The sequence below is a fragment of the Cyanistes caeruleus genome, chromosome 24 (assembly GCF_971803275.1).
Source record: "Cyanistes caeruleus chromosome 24, bCyaCae1.hap1.1, whole genome shotgun sequence".
NCBI lineage: Eukaryota > Metazoa > Chordata > Aves > Passeriformes > Paridae > Cyanistes > Cyanistes caeruleus.
Genome location: NC_141724.1, coordinates 725,724 through 749,984, shown reverse-complemented (window position 1 = coordinate 749,984; position 24,261 = coordinate 725,724). Strand labels below are relative to the sequence as shown.

The following is a 24,261-nucleotide window of genomic DNA, read 5'->3' as shown; positions in this document are numbered from 1 at the left end:
GACATCTGACTTCACCTTCCACTATGAGCCTGTGTTTCTCTAATTTGCATAAATATAGGTATGTTGTACAGAGGGAGATAAAATTCTCCATTTCTCTGATCTGCTTATTTGAAGAAAGATCTCTGAGGGAAGTACTGAAGCTATGGCATGTTTGAAGCATTAACTGCAGCACAGATAAAAAGCTTTAGAAGACCCCACAGGAGGGCTTTAATTTGAACAGTGAAATCCAGCTTAAAGATTGAATTGGCTAGAAGAAGAAGAAAAAAATAATTTCCTGGTTTATAAAGCCCTGTGGAAATAACAACCTGGGGATGTGTTTATTTGCCATGGGAGCCTGATGTCTCTCCCCTTTTTCCTCCAACCACTGGGCAGCTTTGGCCAGTCCAACCCACCCCATGGGGTTGCTCCTGTAGTTCAGGGAAGCTGTTTTCCAGAGGTATGGAAAATTAACTTGCTAAAAATAGGGATATTGGGCAGAGGAGCACAGCAGCTGGGAAATGGGAATGAAAGCAGCAGTCGGTGTGTGCAGAGGAGGCAGCGATGCCCTGGAGCACGGGGGCTGCTCAGGAGCAGCTCTCGTAGAAGGCGACTTTTTTCTTGATGTTGTCCCGGATCCTTCCCACCTTCTCCTCCAGCCCCGACAGCCGCGACATCCTGGACACCAGAGCCTCGTTGCCTTCCCGAATTTCCGACTCTAAAGCTGAGGAGAGAGGCCAGGGAAGGGAAGGGTTAACATCCTGGGGTTGGGCTGAGCCTCCACCCCACTCCTGCGCAGCTCTGATGGGGCAAGAAAAGCAACATCCTGCACTCTCTCTGCTCCTCTAAACAACCCCCAAAACACCACTCCCATTAGTTTTGAATGCCAAAAAATGGAAGTGAGTGTGTGGAGGAAAAGGGGAGCACAGTGGCACTGCAGGCAGGGCTTCCCTCCATGGCGGCACCCTTGAAAACTCCATTTCCTGGCACAGCTACAGCCCAAATCCCACCCCCTCCCTGTCCCCTCATCACACCACAGCAGCCCAAGCTCTTCCCCAGGGCACGATGAGCTTGGGAGAGCCTTACTTTGCATCCTGAGCATGATGCCCATGGTCTCCTGGAAGAGAGCCTGTGCCTCCCGGCCGATGCTCTGCACCCTGCTGCCCTGCTCCCCCAGCGCCAGGCCCTGCTCCATCCTGCCCTGCAGCTCCGAGTACAGCTCCTTCACCTGCGCAAAAGCCTGGCCAAAAACAAACACTGCAGGTGAGATCCAGAGGGCTAGAGAGAATGGGGACTTCCAGTGCTGAATCCTGTTTAGGTATGAAATGGATGCTGCACCAGAGCTTTGTCCCCGTTACCAAACGTGTGACAGTTTGTGGTGCTCTCCAAGACTGACAGCTCCACGAGCTGCTCTGCCTCAGGCACACGGAGCAGAAATGGGAATTGGGAATAGGATTGGGAATTGCTCTGGAGCAGTTCAGCAGAGGCCTGAGGCTGTGACCTGACAGCCCAGCAGCCGTGACCCGCACAGGAGATCTCCTGTTGGGTCTGGCAGCGGGCACAGCCCGTGTCGGTACCTGCTGGACGCTGCCGGCCTGCCGTGCCGCCGCGGCCGCCGCGTCGCGCGTGTCCCCGGCCCGCAGGCGGTTCTGGGCCGCGCTGTGCTGCAGCTGGGCCAGCCGTCCTGCCAGCCCCGCCAGCCCCAGCCCCACGGCCCCCAAGTGCTTCTCTGCCGGCCCCAGGACAGCCTCGATCTGCGAGCAGAGGGAGCCTGGTCAGGGGGATCACATCCGAACCCCTCCCCATGCAGGCCCAGCTCTGCTGGCTGAGGGACACGCACGGGGGCTCGGGGCGGTTTCTGGGAAGGCATCACTCGCCTCCTCCACGCGCTCCTGGATGAAGCGCAGCGAGGAGCCCGAGCCCCTGAGGGCCCCCTGGGCCTCCAGCAGCACGGTGTTGGCTCGTTGCAGGTTGCCCAGCACCTCCTCCACGCTGCCCTCCACGGCGTTTGCCCGGTTCCTGGAAAGGGGGAAGCAGGCAGCAGTGAGTGTGGATAAGGGCACAGACTGGAACTTGAGGCCACAGGGGTAAGACTGGGGAGCTTGGGAAGCAAGAGAGGATTGCTGCTGGGAAAGTTGCAATCTCCCACCCCCAAACCCAAAAACCCCACACATCTGGACTCCAGCAAGTTTCCTTGTGAGAGAAACATCCGTCCCATTTCACAGCCCCAAGCAGAGGAGACTAACCCAGAAGGGGAGAGCAACACCTTCCTTCAAACTAGTTAGAAACATTTATTTCACAGTACACGAAAGGTATCAAAGCAGTTCCAAAAGACAGAAGCAGTTCCAATGAACAGTTTTCTGCTCCCAGTGGGACCGCTCAGGCCAGGTGACCGAGCTCTGGAGAAAGCCAGGCTCGCCTGTCTCATCACCTGCAGCAGGTTAAGCAGGTGTCAGACGCTGCCAAGGAGTTTACAGATTTATCCTGCTGACCTTCTCACTGGGGTATTGCTGCAAGTCAACTTGTGACAAAGCAGATGCTCCAAATTGGCAAGGACACCCTGTAATTACTTTTCAAGGGGCCATGGAATAATCCTCCCAACTTTCACCCAGAAAGCAAATAGCCCCTTGACTCTCCCCGTGCTCTCTTGTGCAATTAGGATGTAGGTCACCAATATCAACTAATAATACCAGGGCAACGCTGTCATCTCCCAGCACAGCACTCGAGATAAGAGAAAAGCCTCCACCGCTTTTGATAAAGCCCTTCTTGTCCTGGTATCTATAACAGGAACTATTCTTGGGAGATTTATTTGCACCAGGGCCCCAGGGAGGTGTCTGGAGATTGCAGACTCATTCTTTTAGGCACTGGATGGACACAGAAGATCCTGGCCTAAAACTTCAGCTTGTGCAAGTCTGCTCGGGCAGAGCAAGATTTGAAGCCAGCTGAGAACCAGCAGTTCCACCCCAGCCAAGGGACCCTCAGCTGCCAACGGCCCTGACCCCGCACCGACCTGGCCTGTTCTGCCTCCTGCTGCAGCCTCTTGGCCCTGGCGATGTCCTCGGCCGTCTGGGCAAGGATGTCCTCCGGGCACTGCAGCTCCACCGCCAGCTTTTGGATCTCGGTCATTCTCCTCCGGACAGCAGCAGCGTCCGTGGGGAGCCGCAGGGAGAGAACTGACTCACTGATTTCCTGGATAGCGGCAGGATCCGTGTCCTTGTCTGCAGAGCCAGCGGACAGAGCTTCAGGGAAGGTGGGAGTGCAAGGCAGGAGGAGGGCAGGCACCCATGCACATCCCGCACACATCTCGTTCCACACAGCTGCCAGCATCCCTTCTGAATTAATCTCCCTGAATTCCATACACCTCTCATTCACACCAGCAAAACTTGCAGGAGACAGCTGAAATGGTACCTTGAATTTGGCAACGATAACACCATGGCTGAGCCCAGAGCAGTCAGGCAGCCCTCACTGAGCAGATGAGGGTGTGTTTCAAGACAAGCCTTTTTTCATTTCACAAATAAAAGTTAATAAATCAGAAGCAGGCAGAGCCCATGGGACATTAGCCCAGCGATTAGCTCAGAAATATCTTCACTCATCATTAACACCAGGCAGCACCAAATGACCTGGTTTTCTTTTTCAGCTAATGCTCAGGAGGCTCATTATGTTATTACAATCTGTCTGTGGACAATAAGTCTTCCCATCAGTTTGTAGGACAACAAGGAATTCTCATCTGATTAACAGCCTGCTCCAGAGAAGGGTCATCTGTCTGTCTGTCTGCATCAGTGAGCGTGGCCAGAAACCCTCTGTGCATCAGGTCACTGCTGGCTGCAAATCCCCATCCCTGGAGTGTCCAGGGAGCACCCAGACGTGGCACTCGCTGCTCTGGGCTGGTGGCAGGGCAGGGATGGGGCACAGCAGGGACTCGGTGACCTTGGAGGCCTTTTCCAAGCTCAGTGCTTCTCAGATCAGTACAAACAGCAGCCGTGTCCATGCACAAAGCAGGCTGCAGCCCTGGCCTGCCAGAGGTACCTGCCAGGAAGCTCCGCACTCGCTGCAGGAGCTGCCGCACGCGCTGCACGTCCCCCTGGATCTGCGTCCTGGTCACCCCCAGCTGCTCCACCAGCCGCCGGGTGCTGCTCTGGATCTGACTCGCTGACAGCTCTGTCGTCTTAATCTGCACACAGCAATGGCCTGGTGGTGCCTCTGCTCCATCCAGAGCCTCTGCTCTGACCTGGGCCAGGCTCCGTGCTGCTCCCTGCTCTCCCAGCTTTAAAGGACTGGAAATGTTAAAGACTGAGGGTTGGATCTCCAAAGGAAACTCTCAAAGATGGACAGCACCATTTAGCTTTTAAAAACGCCTCTGAAATGGATTCTGAATTACTTTGAAAGCTCACTTTCTCTTTGTGAGGCACAGAAAGAAGCTGCAAGAGCCCTAACACATGAACTCTTCCTGATTGTATCAAATGCCCTGCAGAATCTGAGAGTTTTCCACATTCCCAGCCCTTCTGCCATTCTGATCCCAACCCAGGAGGGAGAGAGGCTGCCCTGTGGTGTGTCCAGTGCCACTCACATGCCCTCAGCCAGGGAGGCAGGACCCACACACAAATTCCCTCCCACTCCCAAATCCCTGGATTTCTGAAGCTGCCCAAGGGATCAAGCCCCCAATAGAGTTTGAGGTGGGTATTCCTCACTCTCTCTGTGGTAAGCAGAGGTCCGAGCAGGGGGACGGGCAGTGCCCACACTCACCAGCTGTGCCGTGTCCTGGAGCCGGGCACTGAGGCTGCTGAACTCCCTGGCCGCTCGCCCGGCCGCAGCCAGGGCCCCGCTGGCCAGCGGGAGGAGGCCGTGGCAGGGCTGGCCAGCCCCACAGCCAGAGCTGTTGTCCCGAGGGCACAGCAGCCCCTGGCAGCGGGCAGGGGTGCACGGCTCCTCTCGGGACCCTCCGCACACCTGGGCAGGGAGAGGAGAGCTGCGGCTGGGCAGTGCCCGGCTGGACACAGCTCGGTGCCCACAGGGAGGCAAACCCAGCCCCATGGGGATGGCAAACCCAGCCCCACAGGGATGGCAAACCCAGCCCCACAGGGAGGCAAACCCAGCCCCATGGGGATGGCAAACCCAGCCCCACGGGGATGGCAAACCCAGCCCCACAGGGAGGCAAACCCAGCCCCATGGGGATGGCAAACCCAGCCCCACAGGGATGGCAAACCCAGCCCCACAGGGATGGCAAACCCAGCCCCACGGGGATGGCAAACCCAGCCCCATGGGGATGGCAAACCCAGCCCCACGGGGATGGCAAACCCAGCCCCACGGGGATGGCAAACCCAGCCCCACGGGGATGGCAGACACTGCCAAGGGAGCTGGGAGCTGCTGGAGCTGTGTGGGCTCAGGAGGGAGCCCAGCAGTGACACAGGTGGCACAGCCCAAAGCACTGGAGATGTGCCACCATCAGGGAAGGGCAGCCAGTGCTGGATGCCCTCACCTGAGCCAGTGACACCGGGCCAGCATGGCCTCACCAGCCCGAGCTGCAGCAGAAACAGGAGCCAAGCCCCAGCAGCTCACGAGGAGTAACAGCACAGCTGTGTGGAGCAAACAGCTCTGCAGAAAACCCATCTGCCCTGTTTGCTTTGGGGGAGAGCTGGACCAGACAGCCCTGGAGAGCAGTGGCAGATTTAACTCTGGCATCTGCAGAATTACCCCCAGACTCACACTGCAGCAGGGGCACGTGCACAGCCAGGCTGGGCTGGTGGCTCAGAACGTGCTGGTGCCCCCAGCAGCAGAGAGGGGAGGCTGGTGGTCTCCACAGCAACAGACACCGAAATGGATCTCCATGGCAATAACAAAGCAGTGAAGGAGAAATAAGAGAAACCTCATCCAGAAATTAAGTGGGTATTGGAGATACAAGAAGTGACATGAATGAGTCCCTGGAGGGAAAAGCACACGGCTGGGAGGGGGTGGAGGGCAGAGCTTTGGGATCTGTGACCCCCTCAGCCAATTCTCCAGCCGAGTCTGTCTGGACAGAGACTCGGTGCTGCCATGCTGAGGAGAGACCAGGGCTGCAGGACCAGGCTTCTGCCTCTGAGCTCTCCAGGGCCCCCCTGAAAACCAGACACACCCCGTGGGAAGGTCAAAACCCGCTTTCCATCTTCACCTGGTTGATGACAGGGGTGAGGTCGGGGGCTGAGGCCAGCTCTCCCTTCAGGGCCAGCAGCTTGGCCGTGTCCCCAGCCAGGTCCCCCTGCAGCCCCACGGCGCTGCAGCGGCTCTCCCTGGCCTGGGCCAGCAGCCCTGGGGCACCCGCGGCCAGGCTGGCGGCGCTGCTGGAGCTCTGGTGGGCAGAGCGGATGGTCTGGAAGGCTCCTGCGGGAGTGAAGGCGATAAATGGCACAAATGAGTCACAAATGCAGCGGCCCCTCGGGGAGGCACTGCCTCTGCCCTGCGTGGATGCATTCGTGCACAGGAGAGGGTGCAGCCAGGGATTAGTCACCAAGGCATCACCAAAGCTCCTTTTAATTCCAAACACCTTTCAGCCATTCCCTCAGCGAGCTCAAGGTCTCCTGAAGGACTGAACTCAGGGCTGGGGTTAAAAGGCTGAAAGCCAGCCAAGAAACACACTCTGATCCTGGGCTTTGGCAGGGCAGGACACACTTCAGAGCCTTTTCCCAGCTCCTGAGCAGCCCCATCATTCCCCTCCAGCACAGGCTAGAAGGAGGGCGGCCAGGACATGGAGCTCTGAGCGGACAGAGCTGCAGAGTGAACTGTCCTGGTGCCCCTGGGCACGGCTGGCAGGTCCCAGAGCTGTGTGATGTGGTGGGGAGGGGACAGCAGTGAGAAGCAGCTGGAGCAGGGACTCACGGCAGCCACCACCAGCACTTGGCACAGGGCTTAATTAGCTCTTCTCCTCCCCAGGCCCTGACAGCCTCCTGGCTCTCTTCCCCACCCTCCATCCCTTCCATCTGTGCACAACCTCCGCTCTCTCGGTGCCTCACGGATTCAGTGACGCTCTCCCTGCAGGGCTGTCCCCTTCCCACCCCTCCCTGGCAGCAGAGATTGTGCTGGTGGGGAGCAGGAGCACAGAACGGCCCCAAAACACCGCAGCACACACCCCGAGAGGGGGAAAGCCTGGGTCATGGAGCAGGCTGCATGGGCAGCCTCCCCTCACTGCGAGAGGAGATTTGTTTGCTGTTCTGAGGCTGACCCTTAAAAAACCCTTCTCATCTCCCCAGCCAGGGAGAAACCCCAGGCAGCCACGCTGAGGTAAATGAATGGCTGCAAATCAAGAGATGTTGCAGCTGCAGAGCTGTACCTGACACGTCTCTGCTGCGGCTGGTTTCAAACTGGCTCTTCTTGCTCTGGTACTGGGAGCTGGTGACAAACAAGCTGCTGTTGAGGGCCTCCAGCTCCCTCGATAGAGAGGCAGTGTCATCCAGGAAATGAAGGTTGGGATTTATGCCTCGGACCTGCTCCCTGGGACAGAAAAAGAACAAAATGTGAATGAGGTAGAGAGCAAAGCACCTGCTGCCAGAGAGCAGGGCCGAGAGGGCCATCTGTGCTGGGGCACTGTCAGCACCTGGCAAAGGGATACGCCAGGGCCTTGCAGGTTTGCAGAGAGAGGAGCTGGGCTGCAGCACCTCCACAGCAGGGCCGTGCCCACACAGGGACCAGGAATGCTGGATGTGCCCTGAGAGTGTCACCACACAGCCCTGAGTGTCACCACACAGCCCTGAGTGACACCACACAGCCTTCAGTGCCACCACACAGCCCTGAGAGCCACCACACAGCCCTGAGTGCCACCACACAGCCCTGAGAGTGTCACCATGCAGGCTGCCCACGCTCCTCGTGCCTCGGGGACACTGTGCACAGGACAGGCTTTCTCAGAGGCTGCTCTGCTGCTTCCCTGCTCCCCCGTGAGCGGAGCCAGGCATGGCAGGGACAGGAACAAAGCAGAACCAGCGGAACAGAGAAACCCCAGCAGCTCCTCGCGGATCAGGGCCATGCCCCACGGGCAGCACCCTCCTCACCTGATGGCAGCGAGCATGCTGCCCGCCTCTGCCAGGCCCTGCGGGGTCCCCGAGGGGTGGCTGAGGATGCCCTGTGCCCGCTGCAGGCTCTCCTGCGCCTGTGAGAGGCGGGGGCCGAGCCGGGAGCCCCCCGTGCCCGCGGGCAGCCGCGCCGTGGCATTGGCCAGGCCGGCCTGGCGCTGGCGCAGGCGCTGGATGTCCCCGCTGTGGGTGTGGAAGCAGGGGTGGCACAGCTGGCAGCCGGGGAAGGGGCTGCAGTGGCCCCGCTGGCACTGGGCACAGCGTGGCCCACTGACCCCGGCCCGGCACAGGCACCGGCCTGTGGCCGCGTCACAGCCCAGCTCCTCCGTGCCCTGGAAGTCACAGTCGCACTCTGGAATGGGAAAGGCGGAGGGGGAGGGAAGGTGCTGGTGAATAACTTTGTATCTGTATAAAACCAACCCTTTAATTAGGGTTAATGAGGTCCCAACCCAACCTGACATCCATCCCCTCCCGCCAGCTCCCACATCAAAGGTGGCACAGGCAGAGGAACAGGGAGAGCCCCAGGCCCAGGAGCTGGCACAGCCCCTGACCCTACAGGGCCAGCCCAGGGTGGGCCAGGACTCGCCCAAGGCTGCTGGGAGGGCACTGGTGGGCACTGGAGGTGAACTGGGAGGCTGCTCCAAAGAGGAAATCTCTTGCCAAGCAAAGGGAGCAGGCATGTCAGGATGTGGGCCAGCTTTTCCCAGGTAATTGTGACCTCCCAGAGGAAAGCCCAGGCCGGAGCAGTACCTGTGCACCCTCCCTGTGAATCCCTGTAGTGCCGGGGTGGGCACTGCTGCTGCCCCATGGCCGAGCACGTCTGTCCTGTGAAGCCATCCCTGCATGGGCACTGTCCTGTGAACTGAGAGGGGACACATCAGGGACACCCACTGCTGGGCACTCTCCTGGCACAGCTCTCCCCCAGCTGCTTTTGACACCAGCACCAGCACACCGACCATTTCCTCCTCTCAGAGTGTGCCTGTGCCAGGCTGCAGCTCAGGCACAGGATGCAAACAGGCTCCAAACAGCCCCAGCACCACGAGGAGGCTGCTCAGCCTTGTTTCAAAAACAAAGAATCGCCCACGAGCAGCTGCTTTGCCATCTCAGGTCTCCTCCCCACGCTGAGCTCGTTTGGAACCTATCTTAGGCTCTTGGAATTTGTCATGGTTTGGGGTTTTTTACATTTAACTTTAATTTTCCCAGTTGCCTCTTAAGCCTGAAGTGGCACACATGCTTTTCATTGACAAATGAGCATAATTAACTTCCCTCGCCTGTATGAAGATGTCTTATTAGGACTTCCTTGATAAATACCAGGCTTGTTAAAGTGACTAAATCTTGCCTCAGTAATTACCACCTTCTTTCATTTTCCTGAACAGTCTGTCGTGGTGTTTTCTAAGAATTAGAAGGGAAATAGGAGTGGGACGCACTGGGGAACACACGGCTCTTTTTGTGAAGGCTCCTATGGATGGGACAGGACAAAGGAGCCACCCTGCAGGTGGGTTTGATGCTCTGACAGGTCCCCAGTGAGGGCACACGGAGCCGTGGCCGTGGCACCCTGGTCTGTGCAGCTCAACCCCCAAGAGCCCATCCCAGAAGCAGCGTGGAGTCGGGAAAGAGCAGAGCAAGCAGAGGGCAATGCAAAGGAAAGCCTGCTGCAGGAAGAGGAGTCACCCCGAGGCTGCCCCGGGGGCTGGGGGTACCTGGTTGCAGTTGGGGCTGTGGGAACCACGGGGGTGGCAGGCGCAGGGCCGGCAGCCCTGCCCTCCAGCCAGCCCCCAGTGCCCGGCCGCGCACTGCCCGCAGTCGCTGCCCACCACGTTGGGCAGGCAGAAGCAGCTCCCGGTGTCGCTGTCACAGGGCGCCGTGTCCTGCCGCGTGCCCAGGGCATTGCAGGTGCATCCTGCCACAGGGAGGGGCTGGTGTGGCAGGAGCAGCCTCCCAAAGAGGGGCTTCTCCCTCTCCCTCCCCACCTGCGCTCAGGAGATCTGCACCTCGCTCTGACAGCATCCCCCAAATGCTGGGGCAGGAACAGCAAGGGGCCTCAGCATCCCCTGCCCAGGGGGACACAGCAGTGCCCCGACCCACAATTGCCCCAGGGACCCTCAGGGCATCACCCCCTGAGCCCTGGGGGCACCCAGGATACAGCTGCATCCCCCCAAACCACACCTGCCCTGTGCTTTTGGCTAAACTTACACCTGAAACCACCCCAGACCAAACAAGGAGCTTTTATAAACCTTTACAAAACTAGCCTTTGACTTGAAAACCCCAAACCAAAATGGGGCAGGAGCTGGGTTCCTTTTGGAAGGGTCAGAGGTGGGGAGGGGGCACCCTGGGGGCAGGGGGGTGTCCCAGGGGAACTCACTGCGGCATCCAGCGGGGTTGGCAGCGGCCAGCTGGGCAAAGCCCGGCTTGCAGAGGTGGCAGCGCTCGCCCTGCACGTTGTCCTTGCAAACACAGCGCCCTGTCCCCGGGTCACAGACGGAGCCGGGCACGGTGCCATCCGGGTCACACTCACAGGCTGCCAACGGGAGAAATGTCCTAGCTGAGGGGGCAGGTCCCGGGGAAGGTGCTGGGGGGCTTTGGGGTGTCACTCACGCAGACAGGCCTCGGGGTGGCTCAGCTCCCGCCGCGGGTTGCGGAAATAGTTGGTTTTGCAGCGCTCGCAGTTGCTGCCCTCGGTGTTGTGCTGGCAGCTGTCACACACCCCCCCGCTGGCCCCGCCGCTGGCCTGGTACAGCTCGGGGTCAAAGTGGCACGAGGACGAGTGACCATTGCAGTCGCATCCTAAAACATCCCAGAACACGGCTCAGCTGGAGCTGGCGCCCTGCAGAGCCCTCCGGCAGCAGCAGCGGTGGCACTAGAGGGTGCCCAAGGCTCTGTGTGACACGGTGACAGCCCCAGCAGGGCCCGGGCACTGAGAGGCAACGGTGCTGGGACACCGTGTCACCTCCCAGCCCCACAGAGCCAGGAAAGGCTGGGCAGGGTTTGGGTCGGGGGGAGCACTGGCCGTACGCTGGCACGCGCGGGGGTCGCTGTCCTCGGCGGGTGCCCAGGGCCGGGCGTTGAACAGGGCAGCGCAGCGCTCACAGTGCGGCCCGGCCGTGTTGTGCTGGCACACGCAGTGCCCGGGGACCTGCGGCACAGACCAGGGGTGACCCACCCAGCAGAGCAGGACAGAGCCTCACCCTCCCCATCCCTCTCCAGTTCATGCCCATGGAAGAGCCTCCCACAGCCCATTTCTGGTCACTGTGGCCCAGGTGTCCCCCAGGCAGGCAGTGGAGCCATCCCAGGGCCCCCAGCAGCCCGAGCTCACCGTGCTGTGCTGGTCCCCCGCAGGGGCGCAGCGCTCGGCGTGGCCGTGGCAGAAGCAGCTCCCCAGCACCTGCATCTCTGTCACGGCGTAGAAGGTGCTGGGCGAGTGGTACCCCTGGCGTGGGATGTGGGGCAGCGCCGTGAAGTTGATGCGCAGGTTGGTGAAGGGCCCCAGCTCTGTTGGGGACAGGGGACGGGTGTGAGGGGCAGCAGGTGCCCGGCAGAAGCTCTTTGCAATTGGTGGGGAGGGCTTGGAGGAAGGGAAGGGGGAATTGGCACAAAGAGCAGCAGCTGAGCCATCAGCAAAGACCAAAGCTGCTCCTTGCCAGCCTGGACATGCAGCTCAGGGTGCCAGGGGTTACCCCAGCTCAACATTTCCCATCACTGCAGGGAGAACCACGGGCAGCCTCATTCCCCTCTCCCTGCTCAGCTCTGGAGGAGGCCCAGCACTTACTCTCGATGGCTTGGCTGTAAGAGGAGCTGATGGTAGACCCCAGGTCTCGAACACTGAATTTCATCTTAGAGGGAAAAAAAACCAGGTTAAAAAGCAGGAAACTCAAGCTGCTCTCTGCTCCTGCTCTGGGCACTGCGTGCTCTGGACTGGCCTCTGCACAATGTCACCAAACACAGGGACAGCCCTTAGAGCTGCAAAGGACACAACACCTCTCCCGACACAGAGCAGCAAAGGCTTTCCTGCCAGAGGAGCAGGAATCTTCCCAAGGACTGCCCTCAGCAGTGCTGATGCCACGGGCTCCATCCCTCACCAGGTGTCTGAGGTTCCCAGTCCCCCTCGTTTCCTGCAGCACCCCCTACCCAACCCCAGGGCCCCAGGAGGGGTCCCTGCCATGACCCCCCAGTCCTTACCGTGCCCCCATGCAGGGGGTGCCCCCGCAGCTCCTGGCACCGGGGGTCCTGCCAGCCCTCGGGGGAGCCACGGGGCACGTGGGGGAAGGCGGCGGCGCAGTCGGAGGCCAAGTACTGCAGCACCTGCCACGTCCTGCCGGCATCCACCGAGCGCTCCAAGAGCATCGCTGCGGGCGGCGACTGCGGGCAGGGACAGACACACGGGCTGGCACCTCGGGCTGGCACCTCGGGCTGGCACCTCACGGGCACAGGAGCTGCCCACAGACACCGACCCTGAAGTGCAGCACGACGCCGTCCAGCTGGAACATCTGCTCCAGGTCCAGCTGCAGGGACACGCGCTCGACGCCTGCGGGCACAGAGAGGCTCTGTCACCGGGGACATGGGGACAATAACCGGCCAGGCCGGTCATTTCCTCCTTTCCCCCCCATCCACGGAGCTCAGCAATTCCCTGTTGCCCTCGGCGGGTTTTTGGCAGCAGTTTGTGTCCGGGTGACCCCGGTGGCCCTCACCGTTCTGGGACTGCCACCAGCGCGCGCGGCCGGCCGAGGACAGCACGTTCTCCACGCGGTGCCCGCTGTAGCTGTGGGGCAGCCTCGAGTCACACCTGCAGCATTTCATGCTCCACTGCAAGAGAAGGGACAGTGGGAGTGACCATCCCAGCACCGGGGAGGGAAAGGCCTCAGGGATGAGGAGGAAAGGCAGGGTGGATTCGTTAAGGACCAAAGAGCATCAGCACAGCTCATTTAGAGAGAGCTGAAGGGCCACAGTGAGACTGACCACACACAGACCTCAAGTGCTTCCCTCCACACCTTATCAAAAACCACAACTCAAGGTCTTATGGACTAAAAGCTAAACACAAAATGCTTTTGACTAACACAGATTTTTGGCGAACCACCAAAATTGTGGTTTTTTAAGTGACCCCCCTGGTTTCTACAACACCAACACTTGATAGGAAGCCCTTTGCAGTTTTCAGGACTGGTTTGCCCTTTCCACACAGCCGAGGGGCTGAACAGAAGAGCCTTTCTCTCCTATCCAAGGGCCCGGGGCGATGCTCGGCCCCCAGGGCTCTCCCCCGGGAGCAGAGCAGGAGCAAGAAGTGGGTGAGAAGCCAGGGGGTGGGAAGTCGAGTGGCTCAAAGTTCAGCCCTTCACTTGAGCAAGTAACCCAAGGAGTAAACAGGGATTTAGCACGGGGAACGTGGGGACGGGAGAAAACTGTCCCCCGGGAGCAAACAAATACCCAAAATGTCACTAACCAGGCAACGCTCCCTGCAGCCACCAGCAGCCACCACCGCGGGGCTCCCGAGCCGGCTCAGACACGGCAGAAAGCAGCAGGAAAGAGACTGAACAAGAGCCGGGAGCGGGGAAGGGCTGGACAGCAGCCAAGGGGAGAGACAGGCTCGGGTGGGTGAGCAGGTTGGGCAAGGACCACCAGGAAACCGGGATGGAAACACCCAGGAGAGGCCAAGGTGGGGAAAGGCAGGGCCTGGGGGGATGGGGAATGAGGAGATGATGGGGAATGAGGAGATGGGGAATGAGGAGATGGGGAATGAGGAGATGATGGGGAATGAGGAGATGGGGAATGAGGAGATGGGGAATGAGGAGATGATGGGGAATGAGGAGTTGGGGAATGAGGAGATGATGGGGAATGAAGAGATGGGGAATGAGGAGATGATGTGTTAATGAGGAGATGATGGGGAATGAGGAGATGATGGGGAATGAGGAGTTGGGGAATGAGGAGATGATGGGGAACGAGGAGTTGGGGAATGAGGAGATGATGGGGAATGAGGAGTTGGGGAATGAGGAGATGATGTGTTAATGAGGAGATGATGGGGAATGAGGAGATGATGGGGAATGAGGAGATGATGCCAGAACCTACATCAGCATCCTGGGGGGATACAGAGAGGCCCCGACTGAAGCTCTTGGAGTGGAGCAAACACCAGGGACTGCAGAGACCACTGAGAGGGGAAAGATGCTGCTCAGGGAATGACGTGAAGGGCTCAGCACCTCCAGCCTGGTGGCAGATGGGTTATCCAGAGAAACTGCCCCATCCCCAGAAGCGTCCAAGGCCAGGTTGGATGGGGCTTGGAGCAGTCTGGGACAGTGGAAGGTGTCCTGTGACAGGGCACTGGAACTGCATCGTCTCCTCCAACCCAAACCTTCTGGGATTCTGAGCTGTCAGTGGCCTGAGCAGCAGAGGAGCCTCCCAAATGGAGCAGTGGGACACGTCTGTCACACTGACACATCCCAGAGCCTCTGAGGGATTAGGGAGGATGGAGCAGAGTTTGCCAGAGAAGGCAGGAGCCAGCCCTGAGGGCTCAGAAAGGTCACCCTGGGTGCAGAGTGGGCCTGGGGCACAGGAGGGGACTGGGCCTGGCAGGGGCACAACTGGCACAAGGAAGGCAATGAGATCCCCTCTGCAAGGCTGGCAGGGCTGCGGTGGCTTTAGGTGACACCAGAGGCACGTTGGGACCCCGGTGGGGAATCAGCTTTCAGTGACTGAGCAGGGACACGGGGTGACAAGGGACGAGCAGCACCTCAGAGCCACCTCAGAGCCACCTCAAAGCCACCTCACAGCCACCTCACAGCCACCTCACAGCCACCTCGTGCCAAAACCTGCCACGGGGGCTTAAAACAGAGGAGCCAAATCCAGCCCAAACCCTTCACTAACAGGGCCAGGGAAGGGACGGGGCTGTGCAGGAGGTGGCAGCTGCTGGGCCACGGTGACTCCACAATTTCCGGTTTCCCTTTTAATAATTAATTTGTGGTTTACAAAAATTAATCTGTGCTTTCATTCCTAACACAGCCCAGACCTGAGTCTGCTCTGTCCCAGGCCTGGGAACCCTTCCCTGCGGTGCACAGTGAGATCCTCACTTGTAACCCATCTCTTTCCATATTTTCCACAATCTTTATGTTCTCTGTCTATAAATACCCCAGCACAGGAGCTGGCAAACGACAATATTTATAACAATATCGCAAAGTAAGCAAACATAGCGCTGAAAATATATAATCATGCAATTTCCCTGGCTCTACCAGTGAGAATCACAAATAATTTAATCAGGACTAGGCAGAACTCATTTCAGATAATGGCCACGAGCAGCAAATTGTCTGGGAGCTGCAGGAATTATCCACAGAAATAATCTACTGAACAATTGCCAACAGTGATTAAACTTCCCACCAGTCCTGGCTGTGCTTAGCAAAGGAGAAAGGAAAGTTTTCTGCAAGGGGAAAGGTTAATCTCAGCTAAATTATTCATTAGGAGTGACTCGTGCATACTGATGAGCTCATTCCCACAGCCAGGGACAGCGGGGCTCTCCAGCAGCCAGAACAGCCCCACTGCAAACGTGGTGCTGAGTCAAAATGAAGCTTCAACTGCACGAGACAAACCCTTCCCAGGCAGCCCAGGGCTGGGCTGGGTGCAAAAATCTCCTTTTTTTTTCCTTTTCCCCCTCAGTTTTTAAATTAAGACTAAAATTAACACTGGAAACCAAATTCATTGCACGTCCTCAGAGTAAATTGTGAAACCCCTGTATTGCACAACAGCAGGACTTGCTCTTACCAACACTGACTATGTGTCTCAAAGTTCCTTGGGACAGAGGGAATTACCAAAAATGACAGCCCAAAATGAGGATTTACCAGCACCTACCTTTTCCCAGCTCTTTCCCATTATTTTTTTTTAAACTGGGCTCAGTGGATCCCTGGAGCCCACGAGGGCTGCAGCACCAAGGGATAAATGGAAGATTTTGGGATGTGCCCCAGGGGCAGCACTGGCTCCCAGCACATCCTCCCCTCCCTGCCAGGCAGAGAACTGCGCTGGGTTTGGCTTTTCAGGAAGGTGAAAAAGGCTGTGGGTCTGCAGGGAAATCCCTTCTGCCCCCTGCGCCTCCAAGCTGCTCCAGAGCCACCCAAAATGTGGGTTATGGAGCTTCTGGCACTAAGGGAAATTCATTCCAGACTTTTGAGAGATAATTCACAACGCAGTTGTGTGAGAGGGAAAACTGCTGTGCTCAAACAGATAGAGTCATGTGTCAGAAATAAATGGAAGGGGGAAAGTCCACAAAGAATGACTTGAAAGTGCCCGAGTGTGACAGTTCTGCAGGTTTGTGCCTCTGGCCTTCTGACCCAGCTCCTGAGCAGCCTCTGCTCATGCAGGAGCAGCAAACCTCACACACTTTAACCTGTTTGAACCAATTTTAACCAATTTGGCCCCTGACCAAAGTTATTTCAGGAGCTCCTGCTGCCATTTCAACATGAGCAGAGAGCCCTTGAAATGAAAGCCTGCTGGCACAGGAGCACACCCCAGAATAAACTGCATTTATTCCTCAGCAGAGAGGGAAGCTGGGCTGTGCAGCCGTGGAACTGAGACCTCTCTTTGCCGTGGACACCTCGTGGCAGGGACAGAGAGCTGTGTCACTCGGGCTCCTGGCCCTCAGCCTCCCCCAGCCACATGTCATTATACACATAATATTGCCCAGGGACAGCAGTCACCATTCCCATCTCACCTGGGAGCACTGGGAATTTACACACAGACAGATTTAGGGTTATTAACAGCGGGGAGGGCAGCAGCCCGAAGTTACCTGGGGGACAAAGGCACCTGCAAAGCCAAGTTATGTAATTCCCTATCCCAACCCATTTTCTGCAGGACACTTCTCTATTCCAGCGCTGTCTGCAGCACAAGGCTGTGCCAGGCCCGTGGAGCAGGGCTTCTCATGCCTGTGAAGAAATCCATACATTTGCCAAGGGAAAAGGAGCAGAAGTTCCCATGGCTCTGTCATCATGGTTAAACCTCCCAGTGAGCAGCTGGTATTCACTGGACCAGACTGGGATTCAGTTTTGGAACTACCACAGATCCATCACAGAATCATGGAGCTGAAGGGGAGCCACCAGGATCACTGACTCCAGTCCCTGCCCCACACAGGACACCCCAAAATCCCAGCCTGGGCCTGACATTCTCTTTGCCGTGACACCAGTGTCACTTCCTTGCCTGGCTGGTTGGAAATGACACTGAAAATGGGCTCCAAGGTTATGAAAACACAGAGAGGCTCTGTCCCCAGCTTGGCACCCCAGTCAGAGATGGGGTAAAGACACGAGCTGGACAAACACCCCAGGGATGAGGTTTGAGGAAATGAAGTTCCTTTCCCTTGCTTAAAAGCAAGCACGTGGGTGCTGTTTTCCTCGTCCCATCTGTTCTCACATCAGCAAAACTTCATTTAAAATCTGCCAGGAAGATTTGACAGGCTGCAAACCCCAAACTGCAGCAGCTCATCCCCTCCCCACGCGGGTCCTGCTGCCCCTGCAGCTCGGCTGCAAGGCACTGATGTCTCCCAGCATGTGTCAATCTGCAGCCCTGAGGCAAAAAAAAATGAGATACAGCAAAGGGAGGAGGGAAAAATGATGGGAAATGGGTTTTTTCTTCGGCAGGCAGGCAGGGGCAGATCCCTGCAGCAAAGAGCAGGGCGTGCCTGAATGCCTGAGTGAGATAAGCGCTGAGCCTGCGGTTGCTGCATTCATTACCTGCAACCCTTCAGAAACACAAATTACTCGGTGCAAACCCCTGACTTGATGGAGAAAAACCCAAACTAGAAGGTTTGTTCCCATCCAACCACGGTTATTCCATGATTCTGTGGATGTTCCTGTGCAGAGCTCGCTGTGGGGCTGGAAGGAAGGCGAGGCTCAGCTCTCTCCCTGCTCCCCGAGTGGCTCAGGCAGGTGGCCCAGCAGATGTGAGCACCAGCCAGCACCAGCACAGCTCCAGACCCGTCTGGCACCCCGCTCCTGGTAGACACTGGCCGGTATTTTTGGAAGCAGCCGAAGAGGAGGGGGTGCTGAGGCTCCAGCGATGCTGCAGAGCAGCTCTGCCAGGCAGCTGCCAGCATCCATCAGGAGGGACCCCTGCGCTGTGCCAGGGGCTCCGAGGGGCTCACACCTCCCTCCCCTGGCTCCCACAGCAACCAGATCCTCTGGAGCCTGTCCTCTCTATCCCTGTGGATCCGTGTCACCCTGACACCAGAGCTGAGGGAGCTCACTGCCCACAAGGGGCAGGTGAGAGAAGGCAGAATTTATATTTTAAATATCCAAAGTATCCCAGGGCTGGAGGGTGAGGACTCACAATCACCCCCCTAACGTGCTCCAGGAGCAGCAGCACAGGGACACAGCTCTGCTCCTCTCCTGTTGCTGGCACAAGACCTCACAGGGATGCTCAAGGCGTCTGTGGAAGCCCCTCTGTGCCTGCCCTGGGCCAGGGGCACCAGTGGGAGCTGTCCTGAGCTCCTCAGGACTGTGCATACATTTAGATTTACATATATAACATATACATTATGTCTGTTCTGTGGCTAAAGGAAGAGAAGTGCTGAGCTCAGCCCACCAGAGTCTCACACCGAGCCTTTCCTCAGCACCTCCAAATCCAGCCCTGCTCCTTTTCCTGTTTTCTGTTCCGTTTCCCTCCCGGCTCCAGCTGCACCTCCCAAGCTCTGAGTGGTTTCCAGGCTGGACCATTGGCCTGCCTGCTCCCACCTCCCATCCCTGCTCTGAGAGTCCCTTTTGGGTTTCACGGGGCTGAGCCTAGCCAGGGATGGAGCAATCAGAGTGCCAAGTATAAAGGTTAGAGGGATCTGGAGCTGGGGCAGACAATGGAGCAGAGGCTGAAGTTGATGAGTGACCACCAGAGTTGCAAAAGAGGGCCCTGGGGCCAGCAGGGAGCAGCAGGGCAGTGCTGGCAGCCCTGGCACTGCAGCAGTGACAGCAACCCCTCGTCCCATGCCCTCTGCTGAGCTTGCAAAACCGCCTCCAGATTTGTACCTATTTGGCAACTGAACAAGAGCAAACCAAAAAAAGAGTCCTAGGAGTCTATAAATTCAATGTGCTTGCTTTTTATAGGGTGGGAATAGGGAAATCGAGTTCAGTTTTGCTTAAATTAGGGAAGTAGAGAAAGGGAGGGGAAAATTAGGAAATGCTGAACCCATGGGGATCTCTCCCAAGTCAAGAGTTGGTATGATCAAACCTCCATCAGCAATTACAGCTGCAGAACAGAAATCAGGGGATTTGCTATCAGTAACTCTGAACCTCTCATTTCAATAAAGGAGCAAAATGTAAGGAAGCAAAGACTCCATTCCCCAAACTGGAGAATCCAACTCAACAGAATGTTAATTGTTCCACATCCCCTTTAACCCTGGAACTTGAGAGACAAGGGATGAGGGGTGTGAAAACCGAACAGTTGGGGATTTGTAGCCTGGAGGAGACCACTGCAGGCTTGCTCCCTGCCTTCCTGCAGTCCCTAATCCTGCAGCCAGCAGGTCACTGCTGCCCCAGCTGCAGCACAGCCAGCAGAGATGGCCAGGCTCCACTTCAAAGATCACAGATGGTGCAGAGGATCACAGTGATGCCCTCTGAAGGAGCTCCCAGGGCCAGGCAAAGGGGGGGACCAGCTCATTCCAGCTGCTCTTAGGATGAGCAGTTTAATCAAGGTTTTGCCCACACTCACTTCCCAAGCACAAGGCCCCCACGCTCCCTTGTCAAATAAAAGTCTCTGCCAAAAGTCATTGTTAAATGTAGATTTCAGAGACACATTTATGAATAATTTTCCTCATCTATAAGCAGAAATTTGGAAGGAAAACCCAGTTAAGCCATGGGAAGGGGTTTATTTGTGTGGTGAGCACAAATCCTGATCCCAGGGAGCTCCGGAAGAAGGGAGTGGAGGAAATGCCTGACTGTGACTGTCAGCCTAGAAAAGGACCTGAGGGCGGAGAGATGCTGCAGCCAGCCCAGCATCCAGGAGGGTTTGATGCTCACACCCCTCTGGGCCGGGAGCTGCCCCCTCCCTGAGCTCAGGGACGAGAGGAAATCTCTCCAGCCCAGCCAGAACACCGCTGGCTCCACAACAAATCCGCTCACAGCCACATCTTGGCCTGCAGTTTGCAGGGGAATTAAAAGCAGGAGAAGGCTGACTCACTGGAGCTGGGCTTCAGTGCACAAAACACTGCCCCACTGGAGGGCTGCCACCTCCTTTCCTCTGGAGCATCTCTTCCTTTCTGCCTGTCCTGCACTGAACCCTCGGGGCTCCTCCCAAGGCGCTTACAGGGTTAACAGCAGCCTCAGGAAAGCTGTAGGAAGTCTCAGCTCTGTGCTCGGCATTTCTCCTTAAGCTCTCCCCCTGCACATTTCTCCTTAAGCTCTCCCCCTGCCTCGGTGGCAGCTCCTGGAATCTGCAGCTGGAGGAAGCATTATCCCCCCAGCAGGATCTCCTGCCCCCGCACAACCAGCGACTGAAAACTCTTGCTCACTTTAAAAACTCACTTTGAAAGCTCTTGCTCACTTTAGCAGCTTTTCCAAGTCTTTGTGAAAGGCCTGAAACGTTCCCATTTCTGACAAGTAAAGCACGATTTGGTTTATAGCTCAAATGTCTGGGGATAGGGGGGTTGGGGTGTTTTTCTCATGTGCTGCCCATGCCCTGCCACTGCCTTCGTGCTCAGCTCCTCATCCCTGAGGATGGCAGAGGAGGCTCCAGGGGATGCTGCAGTGACCCAGCAGGGCTGGGAGAGGGACAAATCCCAGGATTTGGGTAGCAAAGGACCTTAAAGCTCATCCCATTCCAGCCCCTGACACGGGCAGAGTTAGCCCAGCTCACCCTGGACACATCCCTGCCAGCGTGGGGAGGGTGGGATGGATGAAGGCATTGCCAGCCCTGGGGAGGATGGGATGGATGAAGGCACTGCACCCCTGGGGAGGATGGGATGGATGAAGGCACTGCCACCCCTGGGAGGATGGGATGGATGAAGGCACTGCACCCCTGGGGAGGATGGGATGGATGAAGGCACTGCCACCCCTGGGAGGATGGGATGGATGAAGGCACTGCCAGCCCTGGGAGGATGGGATGGATGAAGGCACTGCCAGCCCTGGGAGGATGGGATGGATGAAGGCACTGCACCCCTGGGAGGATGGGATGGATGAAGGCACTGCACCCCTGGGAAGATGGGATGGATGAAGGCACTGCACCCCTGGGAGGTTTGGGATGGATGAAGGCACTGCACCCCTGGGAAGATGGGATGGATGAAGGCACTGCACCCCTGGGAGGTTTGGGATGGATGAAGGCACTGCACCCCTGGGAGGATGGGATGGATGAAGGCACTGCCAGCCCTGGGAGGTTTGGGATGGATGAAGGCACTGCACCCCTGGGAGGTTTGGGGTGAGCAGGGGCTGTACCTGGCCGTGGGGGGTGCAGTACGTCTCGGGCTTGCTGAGGCCGCAGGTGGAGGAGGCTCTCAGGTGAGGGGCTCGTCCCAGCAGCAGGTCCCCCGGGGGAGGGTAGCAGGCTCCCTGGGAACAGGCTCCCTGCGCTCCCAGGAGCCGTGGGGCAGCTGGAACAGAGGGAAAAGGGATCAGGGCTGTGTCAGGGAGGCACAGACACCACCCAGCCCCATGGAACAGGTTTGCTGCACCAAACCAACCAGCCTGGGACAGGCTCCCCAGTGCATATCCCAACAAAGAGGAGGGGGTTCACCCCTGAGGTACCTTTATCTTTTAATAATAAATGTGCTTAGTGCTTTGTACTAACAGTTACTTCCAAAGCACTTCTGTGCCCTGGCCCCAGGGTTTGGGCTGCAGGGATGCTCTGTGCCTTGCCCATCGAACTGACCAGCCCTGGTGGTGTCCCCTGTTCCCAGAGCCACCCCAGTTTGGTGTCCCCTATTTCCAGAGCCAGCCCTGGTGGTGTCCCCTGTTCCCAGAGCCACCCCAGATTGGTGTCCCCTGGTCCCAGAGCCAGCCCTGCAGCTCAGGACAGAGAGCAGCAGCCTCCTGCCAACCTCCAGCACTAGAATGAACCCCAGGCTCTCTCCTGCTGCTGCTGCTGACACAAAGCTCCCATCAGCAGCGTTGCTATTTAGCCAGCTGGACCCCCCATTTCTGGGAGCAGTGAGTGTGAGCCTTACCCAGCAGGACACACAGTGCCCATGGCCACAGCTGGCAGCGAGGCTCCATTCGGCCACGGACACACCTGGGGAAGAGTTTGCAGCGAGACTGAAAAGAGCAGAAAATGTCAGCTCAAAAGCTCAGCCCAGCTCCTCCTTCCTTCTCACTTTACACTGAGATACTTTTAATTAATCTGCACAGAATAACACGGGGGAGGAAATCAAGAATAATGAGGAGGAAAACCGGGTGCTGAAGCTGAATTTGCTGTAAAGCAGCGAGCCCCCGCCCCACGATGGCCGGTGCCAGGTGGGAATGTGGGGCTGGAGGGGATGGGGAGCGCACAGCATCCCCCACAGCCCCTGTCCCCTTCCCAGGCACTCTCTGTGCCCCAGCCCCACCCTCGCCCTGCGCCTCCAGAGTCAGCCCAAGCCCAAAGTGGCATTCCAGGAAAAGGAGAAATCCATAAAAACCTGCAGCGAGTGTGACCCGCAGGGAAAGGAGCCCCGTGGGCTGGCCCGGGGGAGGAGATGCTGCAGCACAGCCCGCAGCGCTGGGGCCTCACCTGGCCTCACCTGCGGGAGCACAGTGTCCCCGAGGTGTCCCCGAGGTGTCCCAGCGGTGTCCCCGCGGTGTCCCCGCGGTGTCCCAGCGGTGTCCCCGAGGTGTCCCCGAGGTGTCCCAGCGGTGTCCCCGCGGTGTCCCCGAGGTGTCCCCGAGGTGTCCCCGAGGTGTCCTCGAGGTGTCCCAGCGGTGTCCCCGAGGTGTCCCCGAGGTGTCCCAGCGGTGTCCCCGAGGTGTCCCCGCGGTGTCCCCGAGGTGTCCCCGAGGTGTCCCCGCGGTGTCCCCGCGGTGTCCCCGAGGTGTCCCAGCGGTGTCCCCGAGGTGTCCCCGCGGTGTCCCAGCGGTGTCCCCGCGGTGTCCCCGAGGTGTCCCCGAGGTGTCCCCGAGGTGTCCCCGAGGTGTCCCCGCGGTGTCCCAGCGGTGTCCCCGCGGTGTCCCCGCGGTGTCCCCGGCGGGCTCTGAGCTCTGCCCGATCCTCGCAGGCTCTGAGCTCGCAGCTGCCTCGCCCGCACACGCGGTGCTGTGGGCGCAGCGATGATGCAGGAGTGATTCAGGGTGCCCAGACCTCCACACCCTGCTGGCTCACGCTGGGATCCGCCGGGCAGGCCGCGGGGGAAGCCGGCCGGGTTCTCTGAGCCCACCCGGGGCTGTCCTGGAGCCACCGCCCGGCCCAGCCCCGGCTCAGGTGCTCGCCCACCCTGGCGGGCAGGGTTTGCTCAGGGCAGTGTCACCACTGTCACCGCTCAGCTCCATCGGTTCAGAACTCCTGGAAGCAGCAGCGCCACTCTTATCGTTCACTGCAGAGGGAGAAACCTTTAAAATCCTGTGTCAAGTGAGGAGTGCTGAGAGCTCAGCCTTCCCCACCACCGCTCTCGCTGAATTTAGCTGAATTTCATTTAGCTGAATTTCAGCTAAAACAGCTTTTCATCCTCAGGAAAACTTCATCGAGCCTTTTCCCTTCACTTGAGTGAAATAACCCCGAAGCCAGCCGCTCTCCCGTGCTGGTGAGGGGCTCAGCAGGACCCGCAGGTGGCTGCAGGTCTCATGTGGCTGTTGGTGTCACCCCAACACGTTGGTGTCACCCCATCCCCACCCTGAGACACAGACACCGAGCTGAGGACCAGCAGCTCCGAGCAAGGGGAACACACAGAGCTGGAAAAAGAAAGAATCTTGTCCCTGAGGCTACAGGGAGAGCCGGGCTGAGGTGTGGCACACCTGGGTGTGCCTGCCCAGCAATGCCGCAATGCCGCATTCCTCCTCCCCGCCCGGCCGCCGGCAGAAGGGGGGCAGGAGAAACCCTGGAGTGGCTGAGAAGAGAAAGGGAGGAAGGATGAGACGTGTCCCGAGCTGCCGACACGGCCTCTGCACAGCCGAGCCCCCACTGTAACCTCGTGGGAAAAAACTGATCCCACCGACCCAGAGCCAGGTAAAACATCACCTGCAATTCCAGGCTCCACAAGTTCAAACAAGAACAAAACCGAAAAAAAGGCTCGTTCACAGAATATCAACTGCAAACCAATGAAAATGGGAAGGGAAAAACGTCAGCTGAGAACGGGTGGGTGCTCAGGGGCAGTGAGGATGAGGCAGGGCATCCCTGAAAGCCCAAG

The 24,261-nt window shown here is 58.2% G+C and overlaps 1 protein-coding gene across 4 annotated transcripts; it reads right to left on the bottom strand.

The window, feature by feature from the left end:
- Nucleotides 1-179: 179 nt before the first annotated feature.
- Nucleotides 180-22,819, bottom strand: LAMB3 (laminin subunit beta 3). 4 transcript variants are annotated; one of them, XM_086861820.1, is made up of 23 exons: nucleotides 22,656-22,819; nucleotides 22,114-22,201; nucleotides 21,386-21,540; nucleotides 12,698-12,812; nucleotides 12,461-12,534; nucleotides 12,189-12,368; nucleotides 11,779-11,842; nucleotides 11,326-11,501; nucleotides 11,025-11,145; nucleotides 10,608-10,796; nucleotides 10,375-10,530; nucleotides 9,713-9,912; nucleotides 8,763-8,874; nucleotides 7,992-8,364; nucleotides 7,277-7,437; nucleotides 6,122-6,330; nucleotides 4,720-4,923; nucleotides 4,003-4,147; nucleotides 2,987-3,194; nucleotides 1,854-1,995; nucleotides 1,554-1,730; nucleotides 1,063-1,216; nucleotides 180-700 (listed from the first exon to the last, which is right to left on the bottom strand). In XM_086861820.1, the coding sequence occupies exons 2-23, from the start codon at nucleotides 22,160-22,162 to the stop codon at nucleotides 564-566; spliced, it is 3,501 nt and encodes a 1,166-aa protein (XP_086717946.1). In that variant the 5' UTR covers nucleotides 22,163-22,201; nucleotides 22,656-22,819; the 3' UTR covers nucleotides 180-563. The 4 variants fall into 4 exon arrangements, with proteins under 4 accessions (XP_086717946.1, XP_086717948.1, XP_086717947.1 ...); XM_086861822.1 differs by having other exon boundaries at nucleotides 22,114-22,178; XM_086861821.1 differs by having other exon boundaries at nucleotides 22,666-22,819.
- Between the last annotated feature and the right edge of the window lie 1,442 nt (nucleotides 22,820-24,261).

What these genes read in the sequence shown, in the direction of transcription:
- LAMB3 (XM_086861820.1), bottom strand. Translation starts at nt 22,162, where the DNA reads ATGGAGCCTCGCTGCCAGCTGTGGCCATGGGCACTGTGTGTCCTGCTG. An exon ending in TCACCCCTGTCATCAACCAG is followed by an intron (nt 4,924 to 6,121) that starts GTGAAGATGGAA and finishes CTCCCTGCCCAG; the next exon opens with GTGTGCGGAGGGTCCCGAGA. An exon ending in CATCATGCTCAGGATGCAAA is followed by an intron (nt 701 to 1,062) that starts GTAAGGCTCTCC and finishes CTCTCTCCTCAG; the next exon opens with CTTTAGAGTCGGAAATTCGG.